This window comes from Onychostruthus taczanowskii, unplaced genomic scaffold (genome assembly GCF_017590055.1).
Source record: "Onychostruthus taczanowskii isolate IOZ18803 unplaced genomic scaffold, ASM1759005v1 scaffold107, whole genome shotgun sequence".
In the NCBI taxonomy this organism is placed as follows: Eukaryota; Metazoa; Chordata; class Aves; order Passeriformes; family Passeridae; genus Onychostruthus; species Onychostruthus taczanowskii.
The window spans coordinates 2,257,575-2,282,101 of NW_024497297.1; the positions used below are offsets into that span (position 1 = coordinate 2,257,575).

Below are 24,527 nucleotides of genomic sequence, written 5' to 3' on the forward strand. Positions count from 1 at the left end.
GCCAACAGATGGGGCCCAGCCGGACTTAAAAGCTAGCATGGGCACATCTGTAGCCATGAAAGGAAGAGTTTCCCAAAACAGGAGATTTAGGTCAAGCAGTGAAGGAATCTCCATCAGAAGCAATGAAATCAAAGTGTGACTTTTCACCTCCAAAGGAAGCTGTGGCTGTCCCTTCCCTGGAAGTGTCCAAGGCCAGGCTGGGTGAGGCTTGGAGGAACCTGGGATAGTGGAACTGGAATTGTGTCCCTGCCCATGGCAGGGGGGGCAGAACAAGATGAGCCTTAAGGTCTCATCCAGCCAAACCAACCCGTGGTTCTATGATTCCATGACCTTGCTCAGTGAGGGGAGGGATCCTCACTCCAGAGGTGCCGTGACTGTTGCTTTGCTGCATCTCCAGGAACGTGTGGTTTTGTGGCAATTCAGGGTGTTAATCTTGGGAAATGGAGGTTCCAACCCTGCAGGCTTTGCTGAGCCAGGGAAATAAAGAGTGCGGGGCCCAAAGTTCCATCTGGCTGCTCCAGGGCACTGGGGCTTTAGGGAACGTTGGAGCAGGTGTTCCTGAGTATTAGGGCTGCAATGGAGGTGGTTGCCAACTCCTCCAGGACAAATCCTGCCTTTATCTCCACTTATTTCAGTGGAGAAACCATCACACACAGCACACACACACTGCTGGGGTGACACACCGAGGTGTTCTGCATGTTGGTGACAAAATGAATCACAAAAGTGACTCCAACCATTCATTAAGGTAATAGGTACATCCTCCAGAAGCTCAGCTTTCTGTCATCTCCTTAATCTGAGTGTCCATCTGGGAAGTTTAATGAATAGGTGCTCACCACACCATTGTTATTTCTCCTGCTTCGAGTTTGTTCCTTTATTTTGCTGAGGCAGCTGTGGAAGATAAGAACTTCTGCTCTGGGATCCCCCTCCATGGGACCTGCTGACTCCTATCTCCAGGTTCTCCTGCAGTGATGGCTTTAGAAAACAATCTTTTCCTTGATGATCCCAAGCTCTCTCGTTGGCTATTCAGGGTCTCTCTCTTCAACTTGGTGCCTGGTTTTTAGGCATCTGAATTTAGGTAAAGGACTCCCACGCTGGAAGTGTTTCTATTTATTGGTGATCTCACCTGCAGAGTTGTTTTTACACGGCCTGTGAAGAGGCTTTGTTCTCTAACCAATGCCTCTCCTTGTCCTTCTTCACTTTTAAATTCACACACAGATTGTTTTGCTGATAAAATCTCAGCGTTCTCTGCTCTGCTGCCAGCAAACAGCATGAAATATTTGTGCATCGTCTCCACTTCACTTTTGCTTTAAAGAAAACTCTAAAACAAAAGTTTGCAAAATTAACTCTGTTACATCAAGCACCGAGCAGCTCCTCCCTGTGGTACTGCAGACACTGGTGTGACACAGACAGATTTCCAGACATATCGATGGGAACTAGTTGAAATTCTGAGGCTGAATTTCTGTCCTCCCACACTCTTCCCTTTCACTCAGCTGCTAGAAGGCACCTCTGGAATTCCCAGTTGGGTCTGTGCATGAAAGAACACATTTTCTGATTAAAACCATCTGTACCACAGAAGAGACGAGACAGCTATCCTGTAAAACAGCACAGCCCTACTTCCCACCTCCACATCTGATGCACTCCCCATGGGAGATTTTTTGCCAACCTTTCCCCAAAAAACTTTTCCAGTGGACACCTTGTGCCTTTGGGGGGCTCTTTCTCGACAGGGTGACTCTCTCCAGTGCTCCTTTCTGGCGGTTTTGCTTTCATCTGACACCACCACTCTGATCCCACCCCATTACTTAGAGCCCTCGTGGTCCCTCAGCCCTGAGCACTGGCACAAAGTTGTCTAAATGACGTCAAAAAGCCTCACAAATTCCTGTGCAAAGGAGGAATGTTACAAAGGAAGGGGCGGACACTTGTGGTGGTTGGTATGAAACCTCTTTGTCTCTTGCAAAAGGTGGCTCCATGTGCTCTTCGTGTGAGACATCACCTTGAAGGGGGGGCATTTTGTAGAACCATGGGATATCCTGAGTTGGAAAGGACACACCTAAATCACCAGTCCAGCTCCTGGCCCTGTACAAGACATGCCAACAATCCCAAAAATTGTGTGCCTGAGAGCGCTGTCCAAAGGCTCCTGGAGCTCTGGCAGACTTGGGCCCATGACCATTCCCTAGGGAACTTGTTCAGTGCCTGACCATCCACTGCAGGTAGAACCTTTTCCCAATATCCAGCCTGACCCTCCTGACACAGCTCCAGCTGTTCCCTGGGGCTTGTCCCTGCTCAGAGAGAGCAGAGATTAGAGTTGCCCCTTGAGATGAAGATGCAGCCCCCGAGGAGTCTTCCCTCAGTCTCCTCCAAGCTGACTTCATGTGGTCCCTCCAGAGCCTTCCCCATCCCTATGTCCCTCCTTTGGACCCTCTCCAACACCTTTAGTTCTTCCTAATATTGTGGCACCTAAATCTGCTCCCCAAATGGAGGTGAGGCTGCCTCAGCCCAGAGCAAAGCAGGACAATCCTCCTCCCTGGCCTGGCCAGGCTGGGCCTGGTGCCTGCAGGAGGTGATGTCCCTCCTGGCTGCCAGGGCACACAGGTGGATCCTGTTCTCTCACTTTGTCCTCTGAGCAGACTCTCAAACACCCCAACACTGGTGATGGGACCACACGGGTCACCCACAGTCCAGCAGAAGGAAGGGTGAAGTTTTGGGAAGGTCGTGCCTGGAAACACCTCAGATGTAAGCGGTACATATGGGCAGGAATCATGGAACAGCCTGGAAGAAACCTCAGGAATTCTTTTCCATCTCTTTGCCCCAAAGCAGCATAAATGGAAGGGGACGACCCAGGCTGAGGGTGAGGAGTGGCTGTGGAGCAAGGTTACTGGTTCCCAGTTTCAGACTATCATCTCTGCCCCTGTCCCCACTAATCCCTGTCTGCTTTGATGTGGGAGCCGAATCAAGCTGCACTTGAGATGGGGAACAGCCACCTTTGGAGAGCAGGACCAGCAAAACCAGTGGGAGGTGTCCTGGGGGCCTCATTAACCCTTTTAATGGTGACTTTGTGTCCCTTCCGCAGGGAGCCACAAAAACTGCCGAGCCTGCAGGGAGGGAGGGAGCACACCACCAGCACCAGCCCTGACAGCCCTGTTTTTCAAGGAAAGGGTCTTAAAAAGTGCTTTTCTCACTGGGACAAAGCAGACTCGGGAGGCTGTTGGATGGTTTTTTCATCCAGAATCCCAACAATAGGTTGGAAATGCCCCCAGGCTCTCCCTGTCTGCAGGGGTGGCTTAGCAGGTCCCAGTTTAGTAGGTGCTTAAGTAGAATGAATTTATCTGGGCACATGTAAATCTCAAAGGCTCTAAAGTCTCATGAAAGCCACCACAGCTCAAGGAATGTTTAGAGCCAAGCATCTCAGGGGTTTCCCCTGTAAACCTGGGTGGAAGCTGTAGGTTTCAATCAAAAATGAATCCCTGAGAGAAGCGGTTTCATAGCCTCCTTGGAAAGAAGAAGGTTGGATCCCTCTCTGCCAACACCATCTCACCCACAACCATCCAGGACAAAGTGTGGACACATGAAAAGGTCTCAAGAAAGACAACCTGTGCATGAAAACCATTGCAAACCTTCTGTTGGGAAGCCCAAATCCCTTGGGAGTCCTTCCTGCTTTGAAGTTGGTGGAACCTCCACCATGTGACTCCGAACCAGCTTTGTGAAAGCTCAGCAGCTGCAAACCACAGGTGCTGCCCTGGACTGACTTCCTCTGATGTGCAAGGCTGGGCACCTGGAAAAGCCACTTCTTAGGGACAGGAGCAGGAGCCAGAGGTTGAAGATCAGGTTTGTTGTGGAGGAACAGCCCGACAACTCTTCATACACAAGAAAGGATCTCAGGGCTTGCAGCTGGTGGAGGGTGATTGTCCCATGAGCAGCATTTTCCCTGTTTTCCAACAAAACCAGGGGTTTGGAGGGTCTACAGCCCTAAATGTGTGTCATCCATGTGGTGCAAGGCACTCCACGGTGGCTGAGCAGAGATATGGGGAATAACTGGGACCTGACCCCAGCCAGATGCAGATTTCTCACAGCTGGAAAAACTGGAAAGTTGTCCTCAAGGGAAAAGAGCCGTGTGTCTTTCTTGCCATGAAGAGAACATGCAGTCTCTCTGTGGTTCTGCTGGGCAGAAGAGCTTGGAGCAGCAGCTGCTCTCGATCCTGCAGCTGTGTGGGGCTGAGCCACATGGAAAGCAGGACAAGAGCCTGGCTTCTCCCTCTTTTAGGCTTGCCTGTCATTGTGCCAGCCTAAAAAAGTTCATGAAGGTCATGTCTGGACCTCCCTAAGGGCTCAGTGATGCTCTGTCCTATCCGTGAACACCCTGGCCCCAGGCAGTGCTCCATGTTTGGCTTCACACACCCAGAGTCTTCTCCAGGGATTGCACCAATGCTTTGGCTCAAAATAAAACTCATCTCCAAAATATTTCTTCTCTTTTCACTTGCATGCAAGAGGTCCCAGTGCCTGGGTTACCTCGAAGTGACATGAAGGATGTGGTGCCCAAAAGCTCCTTTGATTTCTCCAGCTATCTGCGAATGAGAATAGTCTAGGAGAGTGAAGGGTGTTTCTGGCCACAACAGGGAGTTGGAATGAGATGAATTTTATGGTCCCTTCCAACCCAAACCATTCCATGATTCTACAATCTGTGAAAGTACATCTCATTGCAAAATGTGCATCTGTGTATACTCAGACCAACACAGCTATAATGGAACCACTACATGATTATAATTAAATATAGTATTTTTTTCATTTAAACCAATTATGAGATCTGTCTTAAAAAAAAAAAAAAAAAAGAAAGATCCTTCCAGGAAATACTCCACAAATATTCTAAATATCCTGATTCTTGTTCCTGACTTCCTGTGCAGTTCACATTGACAATAGCACTGAGTCCTCCCACAACCAGTTAATTTTGCCCAGCAAAGATGTAAAGATTTCTCAGAGCAAGCTCTGCAATCCCTTTTGTTTCTGTGATTAGACCTCTTTTTTAAGACAAAAAAAGGAACTTTGTTTCCAAGCAAATTCAAAAATCTTTTTAAGAATTTTTATGAAGATGGGACAATGCGTTCTCATTACCAGATACTACTGGACGGATTTAATGCCAAAAAGGTGTGTCAAGGGATGACCAGGCAAAACCTTCCTCCACCTGACATTTCTCAACCTGATTGTAACACTTCCCTTCTTTGTTACTTCTCCTGTTCCAGTGAATCTGCTGTGTGTCCTGGTCCCATCATGCCCATGTTCAAAATTTATCACTTTCCCATGGCACATAACTCAGTAACAAATCACTCTCATTTCCCAGAAATGCCTTATCTTCAATTTCAGGTATGCTAAGGGGCAGTGGAAGCCCCATTGGGCTGTGGCACAGGTTGTCCAGAGAAGCTGTGGCTGCCCCTTCCCTGGAAGTGACCAAGGCCAAGTTGGATGAGGCTTAGAACAAGCTGGGACAGTGGAAGGTATCCCTGCTCATGGCAGAGGGTGGAATGAGATGAGCTTTAAGGTCCCTTTCGAGCCAAATCACTCCATGATTCTGTGAACCCCCAGTTTCCCAGAGCATCCTCCCCATGACCAAACTCATCCTCAGCACCACCTCACGCGGCTCCTGCTCCATCCATACGGAAACCACCAATCCCATCCTGACGGTCAGCACTCGAATTGTCTCCAAGAGCCACAGCCATCCCCTCAAGAGGAAGGAATAAATGCTTACGAGAGCGCTCCCAACAACGTCAGTGCTGAGCCGGGATGGATCCGCCTTCCCTCTCCCTGTCAGCAGTGGTCATTGCTCAAGAGCCCGCCCAGAGCTGGTCATGGACCCTGAAAGGGGTGGCATCCCCACGACATTTTGCAGGAGGTCCTGAAATGTAATTAAACGCTGTGGTGAAACCAAACCGTAAACAAGCCATGAATAAAAACCCCTTGAATTATTTTGCTAAACTATAATTACACAATAAGGAAGCAGATTAATTAAGTAAAATATAAGTCCTGAAACTGAAGCTTGCAAGCAAAGCAGTTTATTTTAATTTCCACATTATTTCATATGAGATAGAAGTGTTTGCTGTGGGTTTAAAATGTTGGAAGCCATTCCTTGCTGCCAGGCAGACCAAACCCAGTGGATAAATTAAATTTTTGCATCTGAGGCACCTCCTGAAATGTATATAAGGAGAAGGGCTCTGCCTCAGAGGAGCTAAAGGAGATCTCCTTCTTCCAGTCCCTGCTCCTGTCTTGCTCCTCCGCGTCGCCGTCACCACCCACCCACCCCAGCCACCATGAGCCGACAGTGCTACACCTCTGGCTCCATCCTGGGAAGACGAGGCTTTTCCTCGGCATCCGCCGTCTGCGGCCTGGGCAGGGCCAACAGCAGCTCGGCCTCCGTCTGCCAGACCGTGGGACGGAGGTGTGGGATCGGTGGCTTCAGCAGCCGCAGTGTCTGTGACCTGGGCAGAGGGCAAAGGATTTCCTTCGGTGGGAGCTGCCGCAGCGGCGTCTACGGCGGTGCCGGTGTCGGGCGCTGCGGCGTCGCTTACGGCGGGGGCCGCTTTGGCACCGTCGTGGGCTTTGGGAACTGTGCGAGCTTCGGGGGCCTGGGCAGCTACAGAGGCCTGGGGGATGGCGTGGCCATGGGGGGCTACGGCGGTGGCATCAGCATTGGCCTCGGCGGAGGAAGGTCCGAGGGGATTCGCGGCGTCAGCATCCACCCAGAGCTCCTCAAGCCCCTGTGCGTGGGCGTGGACCCCGAGGAGTGCCAAGTGCGGACCCACGAGAAGGAGCAGATCAAGAACCTCAACAACCAGTTTGCCTGTTTCATCGACAAGGTGAGACCCTGCTTTCCCCACCCCGTGTCCCTCAGCTCCAAAGGGTGCATGTCCCAGAAACAACATGGGGAGCTATTTCTCCTGGTGCCCTGGTATTTAAACATTTCTTATGAGGCATGGTGGTCCTGGCCTGGAGACCCTCTGGATTTTAGCCTTTCACCAAGACAACACCACCAGTGTTGTACCTTTGGATGGTCACCAACCTACTAAAGTGGTCAGGACCAGCTCCAGGGATATAGTAAACCCAAACCTGTAAGTGATGAGATGAAGACACTGAAGGATAGGAAATTTTATTTCAAGTGTATAATCTGATGTTGCTCTCACAAATCTATAAACTCCAAAGGACTTCTGCATTCTTAAGATAGTTTGTGTTTCATGAAGGTGATGTAGAAGGATGAATTTAACTAAAATGGGAGGAACTATTTTAATTTCTCTGTCCCTCCACTCTGTGTACAAAATGATTTGGTGATTTCCTAAAAAGATGTAATTTATCATTTTTTCTTGGCTACATTTAAGGGTTTTCATGGTTGTTTAGAGAGCTGTTATGGGAAAGAATTTTTCAAACAGCAAAGAAAATCTGCTCTGTCTCATCTGATTTTGATTTTCCTGGAGAGTTGTTCTGCAACCGGAAAAACTGAATCCACCCAGGAGCAGCAACTCCTGCTTCTTCCCATTTGTGAAATGACTTATTCATGACCCATCAAGCTCCTAGAGAGCCCTTTAATCTAGAAATGGAAAGGCATGATAAGTATCCACGATTGGAGTTTAAATCAGATGCATCCCAATGAGCTCCTGGATGGAGCTTTTAGTGCTGAGAAAGACTTGTTACTGCCCTGGGCCCATCGGGAGGCCGAGGATCCAGTTCTGGGGGAGGAGTGGAGGTGTCTGGCTGAGCAAGCATTGGCTGAACCCAGGCTTGGCCTTCATGCAGAGTGAAGGCACTGATGTTGCTCAGCCTGAGATTCGAGTCCTGGGTGGGACCAGTTTAGCTCAGAGAAGATGCTGGTCCCACTCAATCCCCTGAGACAGCAGCACCTGACCATTTGCAATTCAGATCTGATTTTCCCTTTTCCCTTTGGGAAGTACAGAAGCCCTGGGACAGGAGAACCTGAGTCTCCCATCTCTTCCCTGTCCAGGTGCGGTTGCTGGAGCAGCAGAACAAGGTGCTGACCACCAAGTGGGAGCTGCTGCAGCAGTATGTGCTCCCAGCATCCCGGAGAAACTTGGAACCTGTGTTTGAGAACTTCATCTGCAACCTGAGGAAGCAGCTGGAGTGTGTGATGGGGGAGCGTGAGCGGCTGGAGAACGAGGAGCGGTGCCTGCGGGACCTGGTTCAGGAGTTCAAGTGCAAGTAAGTCACACACAGGGAAGCTGCAGACGTGGATGTTGCTGGGCTGGGTGGTGTCTCTGAGTGTGAATCTAAGGAAATTGCACTGGTTGGATCAAAAAACTGGGGCACGGGGCAAGGCACCACAGTACTGGGCAAGTTTCCTGCACTGGGCATCCAGTGCTGCACTGGAGATGGACTGGGAAATGTTTTCAAGCCCAGTTTTCTTATGGAGCAGGATAAGAAACCACTCTTCCTCTGCCTCCTGTACAGCCCTGTGGTTTGCCATATCAAATCTCCCCACCACTTGTGCCTGTGTTTTCCCCAGTGCCATCCATTCCCACAAAACAAACAAAACCCTCAGCCAATTTTCTCCACTCCACTCTTTACCCACATCATGTTGGGATTCATTCTCTCTTCCCAGAGGGAATGTGGGAATTTCTTTTCTTTAATCTAAGCTGTAGATACTCCTTAATATCTCTCCGTGTGCTCTTCTAAGCCACAAAGGTCACTGGATCAACTTTCCCCAGAGTTCATAATTTCAGATGCTATTTTCTTGCTGAGCCACCATCGAACCGGTCAACTCACAGAATCAGCATCTTGTGAAAGTTCTTGCAGGTCCCAATTACTGATTCATTATGCCCTGACTGTGCTCCCCCTGCATCCTGGAGTTTCACAGGTTGCTCAAGCTCCTGAACTTCCCCTGGGGCATTTTGGCCAGTCTCCCCATAAACACTCTGAGCACAGTCCTGGATGCTTTGGAAAAACATCTCACAAAGCAGAAGGGCTGGAAGCAGCAACCCAAGCCTCCAGCTTTGCATTTCTGGTGGTTTGGCTGGATTTTCTGTCCTCTGACTCCAGCCACCCAAACCATTGGCATGGCTAAAACTGCTGAGTAAAACCCAGTGAGGGGGTAAGAAACAGCAATGAAGGAAAAACAATGATAAAAAATGAGGTGCAAAGTGAAGTCTCATTTCCCACGGTCTGCACTGGATGGTTGGATGATGGAGATGGGACCCCCAGGGCTCAGCATCCCCTGCTCTGCTTTCCTGCAGGTATGAAGATGAGATCAACAAGCGCACAGCAGCAGAGAATGAATTTGTGGTGCTCAAGAAGGTGAGTCAGAGCCAGATAAGGGTGGGCAAACCCTGGGCCTGGGGTCAGTGGGAGAAGTGGGGGGTCCTGGCACCATGGCATAGTGTGACGTCCCAAAATTGAGACAACCCAAGGAATCTGGAGGGCCCCTCTGAGGTTTACAGGACATGAAGCCCAAACCCACATAGTGCTAAGGGCTGGAAATAGTGGGGTTTTCTCCTAATCTAAAGAAAACCTGGGATTTGCCACAGTCGTTACTTCACCTCTTTTCACCAAATTCCTGGTATCTCTCCAGGATGTGGATTGTCTCTACCTGACCAAGGAGGAGCTGGAGGTGAGGGTGGGTCTCCTGCGGCAGCAGCTGGAGTTCCTGAAGTGCATCTATGCCGAGGTAAGAGCTCCTGGCCCAATCTGCCCCCTGGGGTGAGGCATCATCTCCTGCCCTCCCCACCCAAGTCTTACACCAAGAGTGAAGGGAAAGGTGTTTTTTCTGAAAATCCTGGAATTGCAGCCCAAAACTATGTCTTTTAGATGTATTTGATAACAATGCTGTCACACCTACTTTGGGAAGGCAAAGAGTGTCTTGGTTGCTACTTTGCTGCCCACAAGGGGAGGGATATTTTGCCTGAAAACCTCTCAAATTCTAGTCCAAACCATCCCTGGGTTGACCAAATGTTTCTAGCACTTTTTTTTTTCAGTAGTCAAAATATTTTTATGAAAATAACACTTCTGCTTAAAATTCCACAAGTTTTTAACAAAACACAGAGGGGACACTTTGCATTGACACCTTTTTGAGCTAAACCCCCTCAGCAGGGGTCAGTGGGGCTCAAAGAACATGAGGATTCCCAATCCAGGAGAGCACTGGCACAGCCAGGAATGCAGAAGTGGCTTGCTTCATCAGGATTCCCCACCCTTCCTTAGCGAACTGCACGTAGCCATCCCATGTTGTGCCACCAAAACAGGTCCCAGCTGCCAGGTCTTGCTGGACACACAAGTCAGCCAACTGGAAAACCCTATGTGGGGAGTTCAGGGGAGAACCTCCTCCAACCAGACCCCCCTGGCTGGGGTTGCTGGTGGCCTGGCTGGGGCTGGTTGAGGGAATGGAACTGATGCTCTGGTCCTGCAGGAGAGGGCTCAGCTGGACTGTCAGCTCTGTGACACTTCTGTCATCGTGCAAATGGACAACAGCCGGGACCTGGACATGGAGGGCATCATCAAAAGCGTGGAGTGCTGCTACGAGGAGATTGCCCAGAAGAGCAAGGCCGAGGTGGAGGCTTTCTACCAAACCAGGGTGAGTATTCCATGAATTTCTGTGACAGACCACTTCTGAGACCATTCCCGAGACCATTCCCATCCTCCATGATGCAACTTTAACCTGTCTCAGACTGTGTATTGGCTTCAGTTTGCTTAAGAAAGTTGTACCAAAAAAACCCCAAACACAAACCAACTTTAAAAGTGTGGTTTGAGACATTTCAGTACAAGCAGAGCAGATCAGAGTGTTCAGAGATATCCCCTTTGTGCACTCTGAGGAGCATCATTACTTCCCAAAGGGCAAATCATAGAACCTTGAGTCTGGAAAAGACCTCCAAGATCAGCAAGTCCAGGACTCCCCTGAGACTCTTGCCTTATCCAGACTGAGGCCATGTCTGGGTGGTGCCCTGGGGACACCGACCCTGGTGCAGCTGCAGAGATTTCCACCTCCCAGGAAGGTGGGGGCCCTGGGAAGGGGGATTTGGGTGCATTGACATCATCCCCTTCCCGTGCAACAGCTGGAGGAACTCCACAGCAGCCGGGGCAAGTTCTGTGATGACCTGAGGAACAACCAGAGCGAGATTGCTGAGCTCAACAGGATGATCCAGAAGCTGCAGTGTGAGTCGGACAACGTGAAGAAACAGGTAGGACCAAGGGATGGATCCACCTGGGAGTGCAGCTCCTCCGTCAAAGGGCATTGTCCTACCAGCTCCCACCCTGTGGAGCTGCAAAGAACCCCCTGCCCCAGATTAGGTCTATTTTAACTTCTCATCTGCTGCTCATGAACACAAAAAAAGCAGATTTATTTCTCACTTTGCAAATAAGAAGTGCGTTGGTTTGGCAGTACCCGAATAAGTGTTTGCTGTGGGTTCCCACCAGGCTGCAGCCAACAGATCCCATCCTCTTCATCCCAAATAGCTTGGTCACCACAAGTTCAGCCTAAATCTTAGCTCTCTGGTGCTTCCTGGCTGAGAAATATATGAGCAACACTGTGGAGATAACCCTTAATATCACCCTTGGCTGCCTTCTTGCCCAGAGGAATTGTGCCTGGAAGTGTCCAAGGCCAGGTTAGATGTGGCTTAGAGCAGCCCAGGCTAGTGGAAGGTATTCCTGCCCTTGGCAGGAGATGGGACTGGATGGGCTTTACCTTACTTGACTGAAGCTTTGTGGGAATGTCCTCCTGTGGCTGTCCCCAGATCTCAGCCCTGCAGACAGCCATCTGTGATGCCGAGCAACGAGGAGACTGCGCCCTCAAGGATGCCCGGCAGAAGCTGGTTGACCTGCAGACAGCTCTGCAGCAGGCCAAGGACAAGATGGCCTGTCTGCTCAGGGACTACCAGGAGCTGCTCAATGTCAAGCTGGCCCTGGACATTGAGATTGCCACATACAGGACGCTGCTGGAGGGAGAAGAGAGCAGGTAGGAGCAGCCCTGGATGCACCTTGTAAGGATGATCACGAAAATACAAGGGGAGGAGAAAGAAATCCTGCACCCAGGGCTGCAGAGGGGAGCAGGGTCCCTTTTCCCTCCCACTGGGGGTAGGAGCAGCCCTGGATGCACCTTGTAAGGATGATCACGAAAATACAAGGGGAGGAGAAAGAAATCCTGCACCCAGGGCTGCAGAGGTCCCTTTTCCCTCCCACTGGATGCAGAGGGGATCACACTCTCATCCAAAAAGAGGATGGGATATTAGTGTGACCGTGGAATTAGGGACCCAACCCTGCAGTGCTTTGGTGGGCAATTAGAACAAGCACCTCTCAGCAGGGTGCACCTAAAGAGTCGAAGGAATGTCAGGTTTCTAAGGAGGTAGTGGCTGGGCTCTATTTGCCTGTGAATTTGAGAAATATGTCCCTAAAAACATCTCTGAGACATTTCTTTCCTTGACAGGATATGCACCGGCAACCCTGTGAGCGTAGGTGAGTTAATGAACCCCGTCTTGATTTCCTTACAAGCTTTTTAAGCTTGTAAAGCTCCTTTTAAGCCGGGTTTTCGCTGCTCTGGGCGTGACCGAGCCTGTTTTGCTCCCGCAGCCGTGGTCAGCGGCGGGGGCACGGTCGGGGAGTGCCGGTCCCTGTCTGGAATCGGAGGCAAATGCACCGTGAAGACCGGAGCGGCCGGCGCGGGGCTGGGCATGGTCTCGTCCTTCGGCAACGCCGGGTTCAGCACCCGGAGCGTGGATTGCGTCCCCAAGGTCGGGGCAGGGTTCGGGGCCAGGAGCGCGGTCAGCTGCGTGGGGAGGGAAGTGCTCACTGGGGTGGACGGAGTCCAGTGCGCCGCCGGGATGGGCAACCTGGGCAACCTGGGCAACCTGGGCAACGTGGTGTGCGCGGGGGTGGAGCAGTGCGGCCCCGGGGCCGTGCTCATCCCCGGGACCCCGGGGGTCTGCGGCAACCGCTTCAGCACAGCCGTGCGCGTGGTCAGGACGACCCGGTAGAGACCGGCGGGGCCCGGCAGATTTTATAATAATCAGCATTTCTGCAATAAAACAGTATTCCCCCTCCCTCTGACAGCCACAGGGATCACACAACCATGCGCTAGGACATCGCTCTGCCTAAACCCTTAGCCTGACAAAACCCACCCTCTCCCTGATGTATTTCTTGGGGGAAATTCCCCCCTGCCCCCCTCAGCCAGGTGAGATTTTAATTTCAGAGACTATCCCTGTCTCCACTCATCATCTTGGCTTTTCAGTCACCCTTCCCTGCTTGACCCCTTTCCAGCAGAGACTTCTAATGCAGCTATTGCAAAAGGATGAAAAATTTGGTCATCCCAACTTCAGAGAGAGAAGCCACAATTTAATTGTCCAAGACAAAGCTGCAGCTGTAATTTACTTCTTTAATGACAGAAGAAAATCCAATTTTTCCTGTTTACAAGAGGGTTGGGAATGCTTATGCAAATTGGTCCAGCTTGCTACATTGTGTTTGGTAGAGCAGATTTTAATTACACCCCAATGAGCACCTTATATTTCTGTAGTTAAATGCATGTGTTGTTTTTCCTGTGTGCAATAGACAGAGTTAAAGCTTTTCATGTGTAAGTGAACAGAGTTATTACCCTTCGCTTACTCCAGACTTTCAGCTGTACCTTCAATAAACTCCATGCATAATTCATGCTGCACTGCCTGGGCTTTATTTCCCTCCCTCATATTGCAAATCAAAGAAATTTCCTCAAACCTGAGTCTCCAAATAGGTGGAGTTTGGAGCTTCAAGAAGGTTTTGTCTGCTCTCCTTCCTGAAGCACCTTTGCATACCTTTATTCCATCCACTGATTAGTGTGGCCACAAGGAAGTCTGGAAAAGAGGTTATTTAACCATCTGTGGGTATGCAGTTTGCTTGGGATCTCTCACAGTGTCTGGGATTTCTGGAGATGGAATAAAAAGGCAGCCATGCCTTTGTTTAAGGAAATCAGTGAGAACCAGCTGTGAGAGGAACAAGAAAATAATCCCACACCACGCCTATGAAACCCTCTCACGAGAGTGGGTTGATTTTAGAAGTAAGAGCAAAGTGCAGTTTCCCAAAATGCAGCACCAGGGGCTTCTTCCTCAACCACCACATTCCTTAAAATATGTGAACTCACACAAAAATCAGGGTCTGGAGATGTGGGTAGACATGCCCCTCCGTCATCCCTTCCAGGGTGGGAAAACCCTCTCTCACAATTTTAGGAAACTGGGATTTAGGAGAAAACACATAGTCCTCTCCTTTTCTCTATGAGTTTCATAGAATTATGGAGTATTCTGGGTGGGAAGGGACCCACAAGGATCATTGAATCCCAGTCCTGGCCCTGCACAGGACACCCCAAAAGTCCCACCAGATGCTTGAGTGTTGTCCCAACACTCCTGGACTTCTGCAGGGCTCCCAATTCCCCTGGACAGTGACCCCCTGATGGATCTCTATAACTTGGCTGGGAGGATCTTGCCATGGTGACAGCTCAGCCCAGCTGGATGGACAGCTGGAATCACAGGAAAACAAGCCAGCCCTGCAGCTCCTCCCTTCCCACAGCTCCCTGTGGTACAGCCAACAGCCCCTGAGCCAGCTCTGCATCACCCTTGGAGAAATCCCTGTGTCCAGCCTGGAGCAGCATAGGGTGTGGGCAGGTTCATGTGCCCATGAAAGGCTCACCAAGAACCAGGGGCTGGAATTTATTCCCCCATGGCCCACTCTGCTTCCAAGACTTCCCTGCTGACTCATGGCTTCTTTCCCTCGACCTCTGCAGGGCTGGAGGATGAGCTCAGCCCCCATCCCAGAGTCAGTCTGTCCTTGCTGGTGGGATGGGAATGAACCCAGCATGGGATGAGCTCTGGCTTTTGCTGCTCTCCCAGCACTGGGCATTCTGGCTCCCCTCGTGGTATATTGGATGTGATCAGCAGGGAGCAGAGCACTAATTCTGTTTTAATAAATGCCACAGTTCACTGGGGGGTGTGAAAGCCAAGCGGGTCAGCCCTTGGTGAGAAAGCAAAAGTTACTCTGCTAAAGCTGTTATTGGAAACGTCTTCATCTTTTCTGCTCCATGAACACGACTCAGGCTCCATCTCATTTCTATGTAAATACCAAGCAGAAACACCCAAAACAAGAAGCTTCCAGTGCCCCAACAGCTCATAATTTATGTTGATCATCTCCCTGCAAAGCAATACCTGAACACCAAACACCAGCCAGCTCCCCAGGGGGCAAAAGCAGTCTGGCAACTCTTGCATTTCTGGGAAAAAACCTTTAATCATCCTTGTCCTCAACTCCCAGCTATTGCAAAAGCCATGTTTGCTTCTGCCTGCTTGAAGATGTTCATGTAGATCAGGGTATTTTGGGAGAAAAAAAACCAGGAATGTGGGTTTGGGGTGGATGGAGGTCAAATCCTGCACAGTGTAAATCTGAACAGACCCTTTTGTAAATTGATAGAGTCCAAAACTATGGATTCACAGAATGGTTGGGTTAGAAGGCTCTCATAAACCATCTCATTCCACCCCCTGCGATGGCCAGGGACAACTTCCACTGTCCCAGGTTGCTCCAAGTCCCATTCAGCCTAGCCTTGGACCCTTTGAGGGATGAGGCAGCCACAGCTTCTCTGGGAAATCCATTCCAGGGGTCTCCTCACCCTCTCAGGGAGGAATTTCTTCCATATATTTAACTTTGACTTTCCCTCTTTCAGCTTGAGCCCAGAGCCTGGCAGAGTTGATCTAAACAGACATGAAAATGCCACATCTGCCTCTGGGTTTGGAGCCCCAGCCCTTGGCTCCTCCACACCACCAACCACCCCAGGAAGGAAAGAGAGCATTTTTCAGGTGGCCTTTGCCTCGCTCACATACCCTGTGGATAACGAGCCGCGGGGAGAAAAGTGTGGGAGCCTGAAGTGACAATTCCCTCTTTCTTCTTGGCAGCCCCACCTTTAATCCCATTACATTCATTCAGCTCTAACATCTGATCTGAACCCGTTCTTCAGCTTCAGGACAAGCTGCCTTTACTGGGGTCAAGGAACCATGAAGAAAAAATCTCATTTTCCCATCGCACCCTGGCTTTGAATTTTATGCAAACCACTGAGGCAATGGATGCTCATGAATTTCAAGTGACATTCCAGGTTCAGACCCACATTTTCCAAAAAGAAACAAGCTGACTTGCACCATCCTGGAATAATTTCTCACTGCAAAGGGAAATTCTCTTTCAGTGCCCCAGCTCTCCCATTCGAGCCTGCCCAGCAGCATTTGTTCAGCGATAATCAGATATTTGGTCTTCTGTATTCAGTAGCACCTGTTTAAATGTTCTTCCAGAGAAGCCAGTGGGATTTTAGCTCTTTAATGGTTTTGTAGCTCTGGGGCACAGGGATGTGTTTTGAAAGACAAGTAGAGTCCTGTCCTGTAAATATATTTAAGCTCCAGACCTGCAGAATTCAGGCAAAGCCACCAGGGCAGCCCCATGCTGAAAACCAGCTGAGCTCTGGCATGCAAGGGATAAAATACTCTCAACAGTGCAGTTCCACAAAGTCTGAGATGCCAGAAAATGTCACCACACCCTGTTGAATTTATCTTTTTTCCCAAGGACTCCAGGAAGCAAAATAAGGAGAATTTGTGGGAGTATTTTTAATGCTGGTTAAATCCTCTTTTGGCAGCATTTTGGATGGAAGGTTCAAAGGTCTTTAAAAGAAATCAGAGCTAGAGAGAGCAAAAAACTCAGGACTGACTACATCCTAACGTGGGCAAATGACATCATTCCACAGAGCTGGGCAGAGAGTTTTTGAGAAAATCTGCCTCTTTTTTTGAAATGGTTTTTAGGTCAAGGTGAAAATGCATCAATCACATCATCAGCTAGCTGGAGAAATTACAACACAGCCTCTGTGTGGAATAGAGTTGTCCTCTGGAAATGCAAATATCCAGAGGAAAAGCCACAAAGCCTGCCATAGGCTAAATACTGAATACAAATGGGCAAAATTTGAGGTGGTATTTACATCTGGAAAGGAGAAAGAGGAAAACTTGATCAGGACTTCTTTGTCAAGTCAAACGAAAGAGATGGTCCCTGCCCAGGGAGTAGGAACCACAAACTGGATAAGTTAGAGTCCCAGAAGTGATGTCAGCTTCATGAACATCAAGCTGCTTTCTGCCTTCAGGTGAAGAAACCCCATGAATTATTTTTGTTCAGATTTAACCATTTTGTTCCCACTGTCTTTCACTTGAGTTAGTCCATAGGATTCTCCACTGATCTCTGTGTTGATGTGCTGCATCTTTTAAGTAGAATTGGGATTCCAAGACATTATTTCTGGCTTTATAACATTTAAAATTTATTTTCTTTCACAGTAAGGAAATTATAGAATCATGGAATCCCAGAATGGTTTGGGTTGGAAGGAATCTCAAAGACCATCTCATTCCATCCCCTCTATGGGCAGGGACACCTTGCATTAACCCAGGTTGCTCCAAACCCCTCGCAACCTGGCCTCAGACACTTCCAGGGTTAGGCAAAATAATACAAAATAAAATAACTCATCTCTGCAAGGAGACAGAGGTTTTGCATCAGGCTGAGCTCTCCCTGCGAGAAATCTGGGTGTTAGATAACTCTTCCAGCTGAGCAGATCCAGCCCCAGGAGGTGTGTTTGGGTGCAATCAGGGTTTAACAAGTCTCAGAGAGACAGCTGCCTCCTGGCATGTCAAAACCATGAAGGCACTAAATTGATCACTGGACTTCCATGCAGCCAAGCCCAGATCCCTGGGGGATAAAAGGGGCACCTGTATTTGCTTTCCTCAGAGAGCTGCAGAGTCTCTCTGGCTGCGTGGAGCCCTTCTCTGCTGCCGCGATGAATCGGACACTCAGCATGAGGGCAGGAGGTGGAGGCCGATCCTACAGTGCTGCCTCGGCCATAATTCCCAGCAGCAACAGGGGTGGCTTTAGCTCTGTGTCTGTGGCACGATCAGGAGGAGGAGGAGGTGGCTTTGGGAGGCTCATTGGAGGAGGTGGTGGTGGCAGTTCTGGCGGTGGTGGAGGTTTTGGCAGCAGGAGCCTCTACAACCTTGGTGGTAGCAAGAGGATTTCCATTGGGGTTGGAAGCAGCTTCCGAGCTGCTTTTGGAAGTGGAGCTGCTGGCTCTGGCCTGGGGGGTGGCAGCGGAGGGGGTGGCTGTGGGCTTGGCAGTGGTGGAGCTGGTGGATTTGGTGGTGGTGGCCTTGGGCTGGGGCTTGGTGGTGGAGGTGGTGGATTTGGCTTTGGTGGAGGTGCTGGCGGGCTTGGCTATGGTGGTGGTCATGGAGGTGGTGGAGGGCTTGGCTTTGGTGGACTGGGGGGTCTGGGAGGATTCCCTGCGGGGCTGGGTGGTGGCAGGAACCCCCCAGGATTTTCTGGTGGGCCATCTGGTGTGGGTACAATCCAAGAAGTGACTGTAAACCAGAGTCTCCTGGCACCGCTGAACCTGGAGATAGATCCAAACATCCAACAGGTGCGGAAAGATGAGAAGGAGCAAATCAAGACCCTCAACAACAAATTTGCTTCTTTCATCGACAAGGTGAGACTTCATTGGGTGCTGTCGATCTGTGGTAGAGGGGGAGTGAGGATCTAGTAGGTACAAAAATATCACTTCAGAGATCTCCAGTCTTTCACTCATTTCCTCCCTGCATGTCTTTGTTAACTCTCTCAAACAATAATGTCCTTCTGAACATTGTCAGAGGAGAAAACAAGACAAGAAAATTGAAGTAATGGGATTAGGTCCAGGTTTTGTGCCTGGGAAATAACAGAGATTAGTTGAAATGGATTAAGTCACTTTTGGATCCAGCTCTAGTGGCTCAACCCAGCTCTCTCTCTCTGGGCAATCAATCACAGCAGATGTCTTGGTCTTTGTTGTTTATTGCCTGCAAGATAAAATCCTTTTTATATTGACTCAATTGACTCAACCACTCAAGTCCTTCCTCGGCTTTTAATTGGACAAATATGTTGTATGTGTGAGCAAAAGGAAAGGTAATTAAGCCTTTTAGCATTAGTACTCAGACCTTGGCTTTAATGAAGAAAGATATATATCTTGCAAAGAAAGAAACCCCAGAGGGCATTCTTTGAAAGAAGAACTTCACTGTCTGGTGAAGAAAGAGCTGAACCCAAATTTTCTTACCATTGCTCGTTGGCTTCCTCAATCAAATTGTCTCTGAAAAGAACTGTCCACTGAGGGTGGATTTGCTCAGCTACAAGTTGGGCTAACATAGCCCTGGATAATCCAGAGGATATTCTCAGCTTGGAAACTCTTAGCTCAGGAATCCTTTGGCTCCTGCCATGCATCACTGCCAGTGTTGAATATTGGCTGTCAGCTCACAGGTATCTTCTGCCTAAGCCTCTTCTGCTTCCCAACGCTCAGGTTCGCTTTCTGGAGCAGCAGAACAAGGTGCTGGAGACCAAATGGACCCTTCTGCAGGAGCAAGGCCAAAAAAACAATTCCAGCAAGAGCAACCTGGACCCGCTGTTCGAGGCCTACATCAACAATCTGCGGCGGCAGTTGGCCAACCTGCTCAATGAGCGGGGACGCATGGATGGGGAGCTAAAGAACATGCAGGACCTCGTGGAGGACTTCAAAAACAAGTGAGTGTGAAATGGGGTGTAAACGGTTCAGCTGAACATTGAGCAGCAGGAATTTTCACCCAGAGGGTTGTTAGGCACTTCCCAGGCTCCCCAGGGAATGGTCCCATGGCTGCCAGAGCTCCAGCAGTGTTTGGACCATGCTCTCAGGCACAGGATGGGATTGGTGGGGTGTCCTGTGCAGGGACAGGAGTTGGACTCAAGGATCCTCATGGGTCCTTTCCAACTCAGCTGAATCTGTGATTCTATAATTCTGTAATTCCAGGATTCTGTGATTCTATAATTCTATGATTCTGTGGTTCTATGATTCTGTAATTCCATGGTTCTATAATTCATGTCAAAACTTTCAATTTCTGAAAGTCAAACATCCAAACTGAAGTATTAATGGAAATTTCTCTAGGAAAGGGGAAAAAGTGTCTCCAGTTTATGCTCCAACCTGTAACACAGAACATCACTAATCACCTTCAATACCCCCTGCTCAGAGGTATCTCTCCCTGCAGGACCCATTTTCCTCAACAGCACCAAAAAGGGTCCATCAACATTTTTCCCATTAAAAAATGGAGATTCAGCCAGCACACAGCACACAGCACCTTGTGATAGCTGTTGCAAAGGAAAATCCTCTAAACCAGCTTTACCTTCCTTGTTCCATCTGCATTAAGTCAAAAATGTCCTTTCAGCCTTTTGAGAAAGGGAAATCTCACATGTTGGACCTGGACAGTTCCCAGGAGGCTGATTTGGAGATGCCACCCCCAGTCCAGATCACTTTGCAGTACTACCTGTTCTTCTTCCCAAGGTCTGATCCAGCACCTCTTTCCCTTTATCCCTGTAGATATGAAGAGGAAATCAACCGGCGCACAGCAGCAGAGAATGAATTTGTGGTGCTCAAGAAGGTGGGTGAGACAGGAGGTGCTGCAGATGCTGAGCCAACCCCAACCATTGCATAAACTGGGAATATCCTGAGGGGTGGAAGACCTCATGGAGCTGTATCCTCATCCTTAGAAGGATTTTAAATCACCATTTTTTCATGGTATTACGGGAAAGGAATAGAGTGGCTTGTAGGAAGGAAGGAAAATCTCCTCCCTGTCCGGTCCCACAACACACACAGGTGCAAAACAGACCATGTAGAGACAAAGGGGATCAGTCATGCTTGAGAATCCCAGGTACCAAGGCCAAAGAGCCAGGACCTCCCTCATTATCCACTTCAAAATTACACAAAGCACTTTTCTGGGGCAAGAGATGCCATCTTGGTGGTCTTCCAGTGGGATGTGCCAAGCATTCTCTACCAGGCAGCAGGGAAAGGGGCAGCCTCGTCTCCAGGCTTGGCCGTTTCTTGGCTGTGGCTAGGAATTTCTTCCTGGCTGAGAAGAGGATCCAGGTGCCACAGGTGTCCCCACAGCTGCTCTTTTCCAGGATGTGGATGCTGCTTACATGAACAAGGTGGAGCTGGAGGCCAAGGTGGATGCCCTCAGTGATGAACTCAACTTCCTTCGAGCCCTCTACGAGGCGGTATGGACAAATCCCCGATTCCTGTCCTGCCATTGTCCTTGGCTGGGGAATGCCACCACTCTGAGGGTTGGGAGAGGTAAGTGCAGCTCCCGTGTGCTTCCCACAGGAGCTGGCCCAGCTCAGTGCTCAAGTGTCCGACACTGCTGTCATCCTGTCCATGGACAACAACCGGGACCTGGACCTGAGCAGCATCATTGCCGAAGTCAAAGCTCAGTACGAGGAGATCGCCAACCGGAGCCGTGCCGAGGCCGAGGCTTGGTACCAAACCAAGGTGAGCTGACCCAATGCCACACAAAATCCCTGCTGCCCCTAAGAGGGGCTGTTTGAGCCACGTCTTGTCCAGCCAGACACCTCAGACGGTTCAGGTTACGTCTTCCTTCTCACATCAGTTTGAGGAGCTGCAGGCCACGGCTGGGAAACACGGTGATGACCTGCGCAACACGAAGGGTGAAATCTCAGAGCTCAACCGGCTCATCCAGAGGATCCGCTCTGAGATAGAGAACACAAGGAACCAGGTAGGAATGGCAAAAGGAGCCAACAGAGCCCCATTCTGTTGTCCCTCAATACCACAGCTCAGCTTTGCTGGTCAGGGACTTTTCCAGCCTCGTTAAAGGTGTTGAATTCCCTCCTGGAAAGGGTTTCACACTGTAAAATTTAACTATTAGGTCATACTTGCCAGCCTGGCATTTTAACTCCAGCCATGTTAGCTCAGCTGGAACATTTTCCATGAATGACCCAGCCAGAAGGGGTTTCTTCCTTGGGTGACTCTCATCCAAAGGGAAGAGCAGCTTTCCAAGCCCCCCCATCCCTTGCAGTGTGCCACCCTGCAGACGGCCATCGGAGACTCTGAGGAGCGCGGGGAGATGGCCCTCAAGGACGCCAAGGCAAAGATGATTGACCTGGAAGACGCCCTGCAGAAAGCCAAGGCTGACATGGCCCGGCAGCTCCGGGAGTACCAGGAGCTCATGAACGTCAAGCTGGCCCTGGACATCGAGATTGCGACCTACAGGAAGCTGCTGGAGGGCGAGGAGAGCAGGTGGGAGCAAAATCCTCGTGGGGATAGTAGTGACTATCACTTTTCCCATCAGAGATTGGTTCTTCTGCCTGTATCCATAATTTTGCTCTAATCTTCTCTAATCCCCCAACAGGCTCAGTGGGGAGGGACTGAACCCCATCAGCTACTGTAAGTATGATAGTTCTAGATCCCAAAGTTTGGCTTTGGGAACAAGGCCTGGGAGAAACCATGGGAAAAGGGAAGTTTTGCCCCACATAAGACTTTTGGGGCCCTCCCCTGTCATTATGGGCTTGTGCAGGGGATGAAAGTTGGGTTTGAGTCCTGTGGGTCAAGGTCCTGATGATGGTGCTTCCTGGAACTGGGTGACTCCCCAGAGAAGCTGTAGCTGCCCCTTCCCTGGAGTGCCCCTCCCATCCCATCCCATCCCATCCCATCCCATCCCATCCCATCCCACCCATCCCATCCCATCCCATCCCAGATTCCATGGCTGCCAAGCAGATATCCAACCCTCTGGTTGCTTTTCCTTGCAGCAGTCATCAGCTCCAGCTCTGGCATTTCTGGTGGAACTGGCTTAGGAGGAGGATTTGGTGGACTGAGCCTGAGTGGAGGAGGCGGCGGAAGTGGTTTTGGCCTTGGAGGCGGTGGTGGAAGCAGCTTTGGTCTTGGAGGAGGTGTTGGAAATGGTTTTGGCCTTGGAGGAGGTGGCGGGAGCAGTTTCGGTCTTGGAGCTGGCGGTGGAGGAGGAGGAGGAGGAGGAAGCTACGGTTTTGGAAGCGGAGGAGGACTTGGACTCGGGGCTGGAGGTGGTCTTGGAGGTGGATTTGGAGGAGGGAGTAGTCTGGGCTCTGCTGGCAGCTACAGCCATGCCGGGGGTGGCAGCAGCGCCCTGAGCACCAGTGGAGGGAATTTCAGCTCTGGAAGTGCAAAAGGCACCAATCCAGGTGTGAAAATTGTCTCCAAAACCTCCTCGAGCAAAAAGAGCATAAAAAGCCAAAGCCTGAAGAATGCCACAGAGCCCGAGTAAAGCCAAGCCCAGACCCTCCCATGGCTCCTCTGTTCCTCCTGCCCACCATTCTCCCTCACCTCCACCCTTCCAGCTGCCCCTGCCCTGCTCCTGCTCTGTAGTTCTCACGCATTTGGATATCGGGTCAAGAAAAGCAGTGGAACACACAGAAACCAGAGCTCTCCAAGTCCCTGGAACGAGAGTTAAAGGAAAACATGGGCCTAAGTGATTGTTCTAAATGGGGAATTGTTTTGGTTTTCCATTTGTTTTTAATAAGGCCAAGAAGTTTGCGATTGTGGCCACCCACAGCCATCATCTAAAACAGAGCAAATGGCAGGGAAGGTTTTAGCTCAGTTCTGGCTCCTTCATCCCAGAAGCCCAGGGGTGGGCTGGGAATGTGTGTTTCGCTCACCCTGCTTTGCCTTCACTGCTGGAATGAGCCCAACTCTCTCCTTCACAAGACAAGCTCATCTGCATCAGAGGTCTGGGTTATTTTTCTGCTGTCTAGAAATACCCCTGGAGGCTACTCAAAGATCCCAGGCAGTGGCTTGTGATGTCCCTCTTAAAATTGTCTTCATTCTGAGTCACTCTGGTGAGATGGAAAATCCCTCTTTCCTCCATTCACAGCCAAGTTTTGAAAGATGTGATTCTTCCAGATATTGCCAAGTTTTGCTGCTGAGTCAGCTCAGGCACTTGAGCCTGACCAGGGATTGTAGCACTAATGTTGGAGCAGCAACCTGAGATCCCTCTACCCACAGACGAGAATTCAGTGTGCCACAAGCTTATCAAAAAGCTTTTCCCAAATCACTCTCCTGTTCCTGTCCTTTCTCTTCTTAAATGAGTTTTCCACAGTGGCCTTTACATGTAACATTGGGGATGGTTTTTGTCAGAGGATTCACCAGTGATTGATCCAGAACCTATAAAAAAGGACTTGTTTTCTAAATTATGGGATTTTAAAATTCTAAATAATGTCTGACACAACGAGTTCTTCAAAAGCAAGATCAGTGCTTGCTGTTAAATGGGGTTTCTGTCCTGTACCATGCAAGGTATTGCTGGAATGTCTTCAAAAATTCCCAAATCCTCCAGCAACCTATGTCCTGCTCTCTTTCCCCACAGTCTTGGTTGCAGCAGGTGTGAAAAGTCTGAGACTGCAAAAATCACACTGGAAAAGCTGCCTGAAGGGCCATGTCCACAGCTCCTGGGGGAATTCCAGCATCTCTTTTCTGTGTGGGTTCCTCTGCCACAAGAAAGACCTTTGGGAAACTGGGAAGTGCAGCAGGTTCCAGCTCAGTGTGTGGGAAACAGGGCAGTCGAGAGCAGGATCCCAAAGGAACTCCAGCATCCCAAATCTATTTCCCCTTTTTCTGGTGGAATTTACTCCTCTATGGAATTTACTCCTCTGGACTTCCACTGTGTCTTTTTATTTTCGGAAAGCACCATTAAAAAAGAAAATTGCAGCTTTTTATACTTCCA

The 24,527-nt window shown here is 49.8% G+C and overlaps 2 protein-coding genes across 2 annotated transcripts; both read left to right on the top strand.

The window, feature by feature from the left end:
* The first annotated feature begins 6,293 nt into the window (after window positions 1-6,293).
* LOC121342872 (keratin, type II cytoskeletal 4-like) lies at window positions 6,294-12,944 on the top strand. Its single transcript, XM_041417608.1, has 9 exons — window positions 6,294-6,839; window positions 7,976-8,190; window positions 9,222-9,282; window positions 9,557-9,652; window positions 10,388-10,552; window positions 11,031-11,156; window positions 11,709-11,929; window positions 12,398-12,426; window positions 12,541-12,944. The coding sequence occupies exons 1-9, from the start codon at window positions 6,294-6,296 to the stop codon at window positions 12,942-12,944; spliced, it is 1,863 nt and encodes a 620-aa protein (XP_041273542.1).
* Window positions 12,945-17,773: 4,829 nt separating this feature from the next.
* Window positions 17,774-23,075, top strand: LOC121342864 (keratin, type II cytoskeletal 5-like). The gene is made up of 9 exons (XM_041417594.1): window positions 17,774-18,475; window positions 19,313-19,533; window positions 20,360-20,420; window positions 20,941-21,036; window positions 21,143-21,307; window positions 21,426-21,551; window positions 21,852-22,072; window positions 22,185-22,219; window positions 22,582-23,075. Exons 1-9 carry the CDS (start codon window positions 17,774-17,776, stop codon window positions 23,073-23,075), a joined length of 2,121 nt encoding a protein of 706 aa, XP_041273528.1.
* Window positions 23,076-24,527: the final 1,452 nt, after the last annotated feature.

Coding starts and splice junctions, on each gene's coding strand:
- LOC121342872 (XM_041417608.1), top strand. CDS start 6,294: ATGAGCCGACAGTGCTACACCTCTGGCTCCATCCTGGGAAGACGAGGC. Junction 6,840..7,975: donor TTGCCTGTTTCATCGACAAG/GTGAGACCCTGC, acceptor TTCCCTGTCCAG/GTGCGGTTGCTGGAGCAGCA. Junction 9,283..9,556: donor AATTTGTGGTGCTCAAGAAG/GTGAGTCAGAGC, acceptor GTATCTCTCCAG/GATGTGGATTGTCTCTACCT.
- LOC121342864 (XM_041417594.1), top strand. CDS start 17,774: ATGAATCGGACACTCAGCATGAGGGCAGGAGGTGGAGGCCGATCCTAC. Junction 20,421..20,940: donor AATTTGTGGTGCTCAAGAAG/GTGGGTGAGACA, acceptor GCTCTTTTCCAG/GATGTGGATGCTGCTTACAT. Junction 21,308..21,425: donor AGGCTTGGTACCAAACCAAG/GTGAGCTGACCC, acceptor TTCTCACATCAG/TTTGAGGAGCTGCAGGCCAC.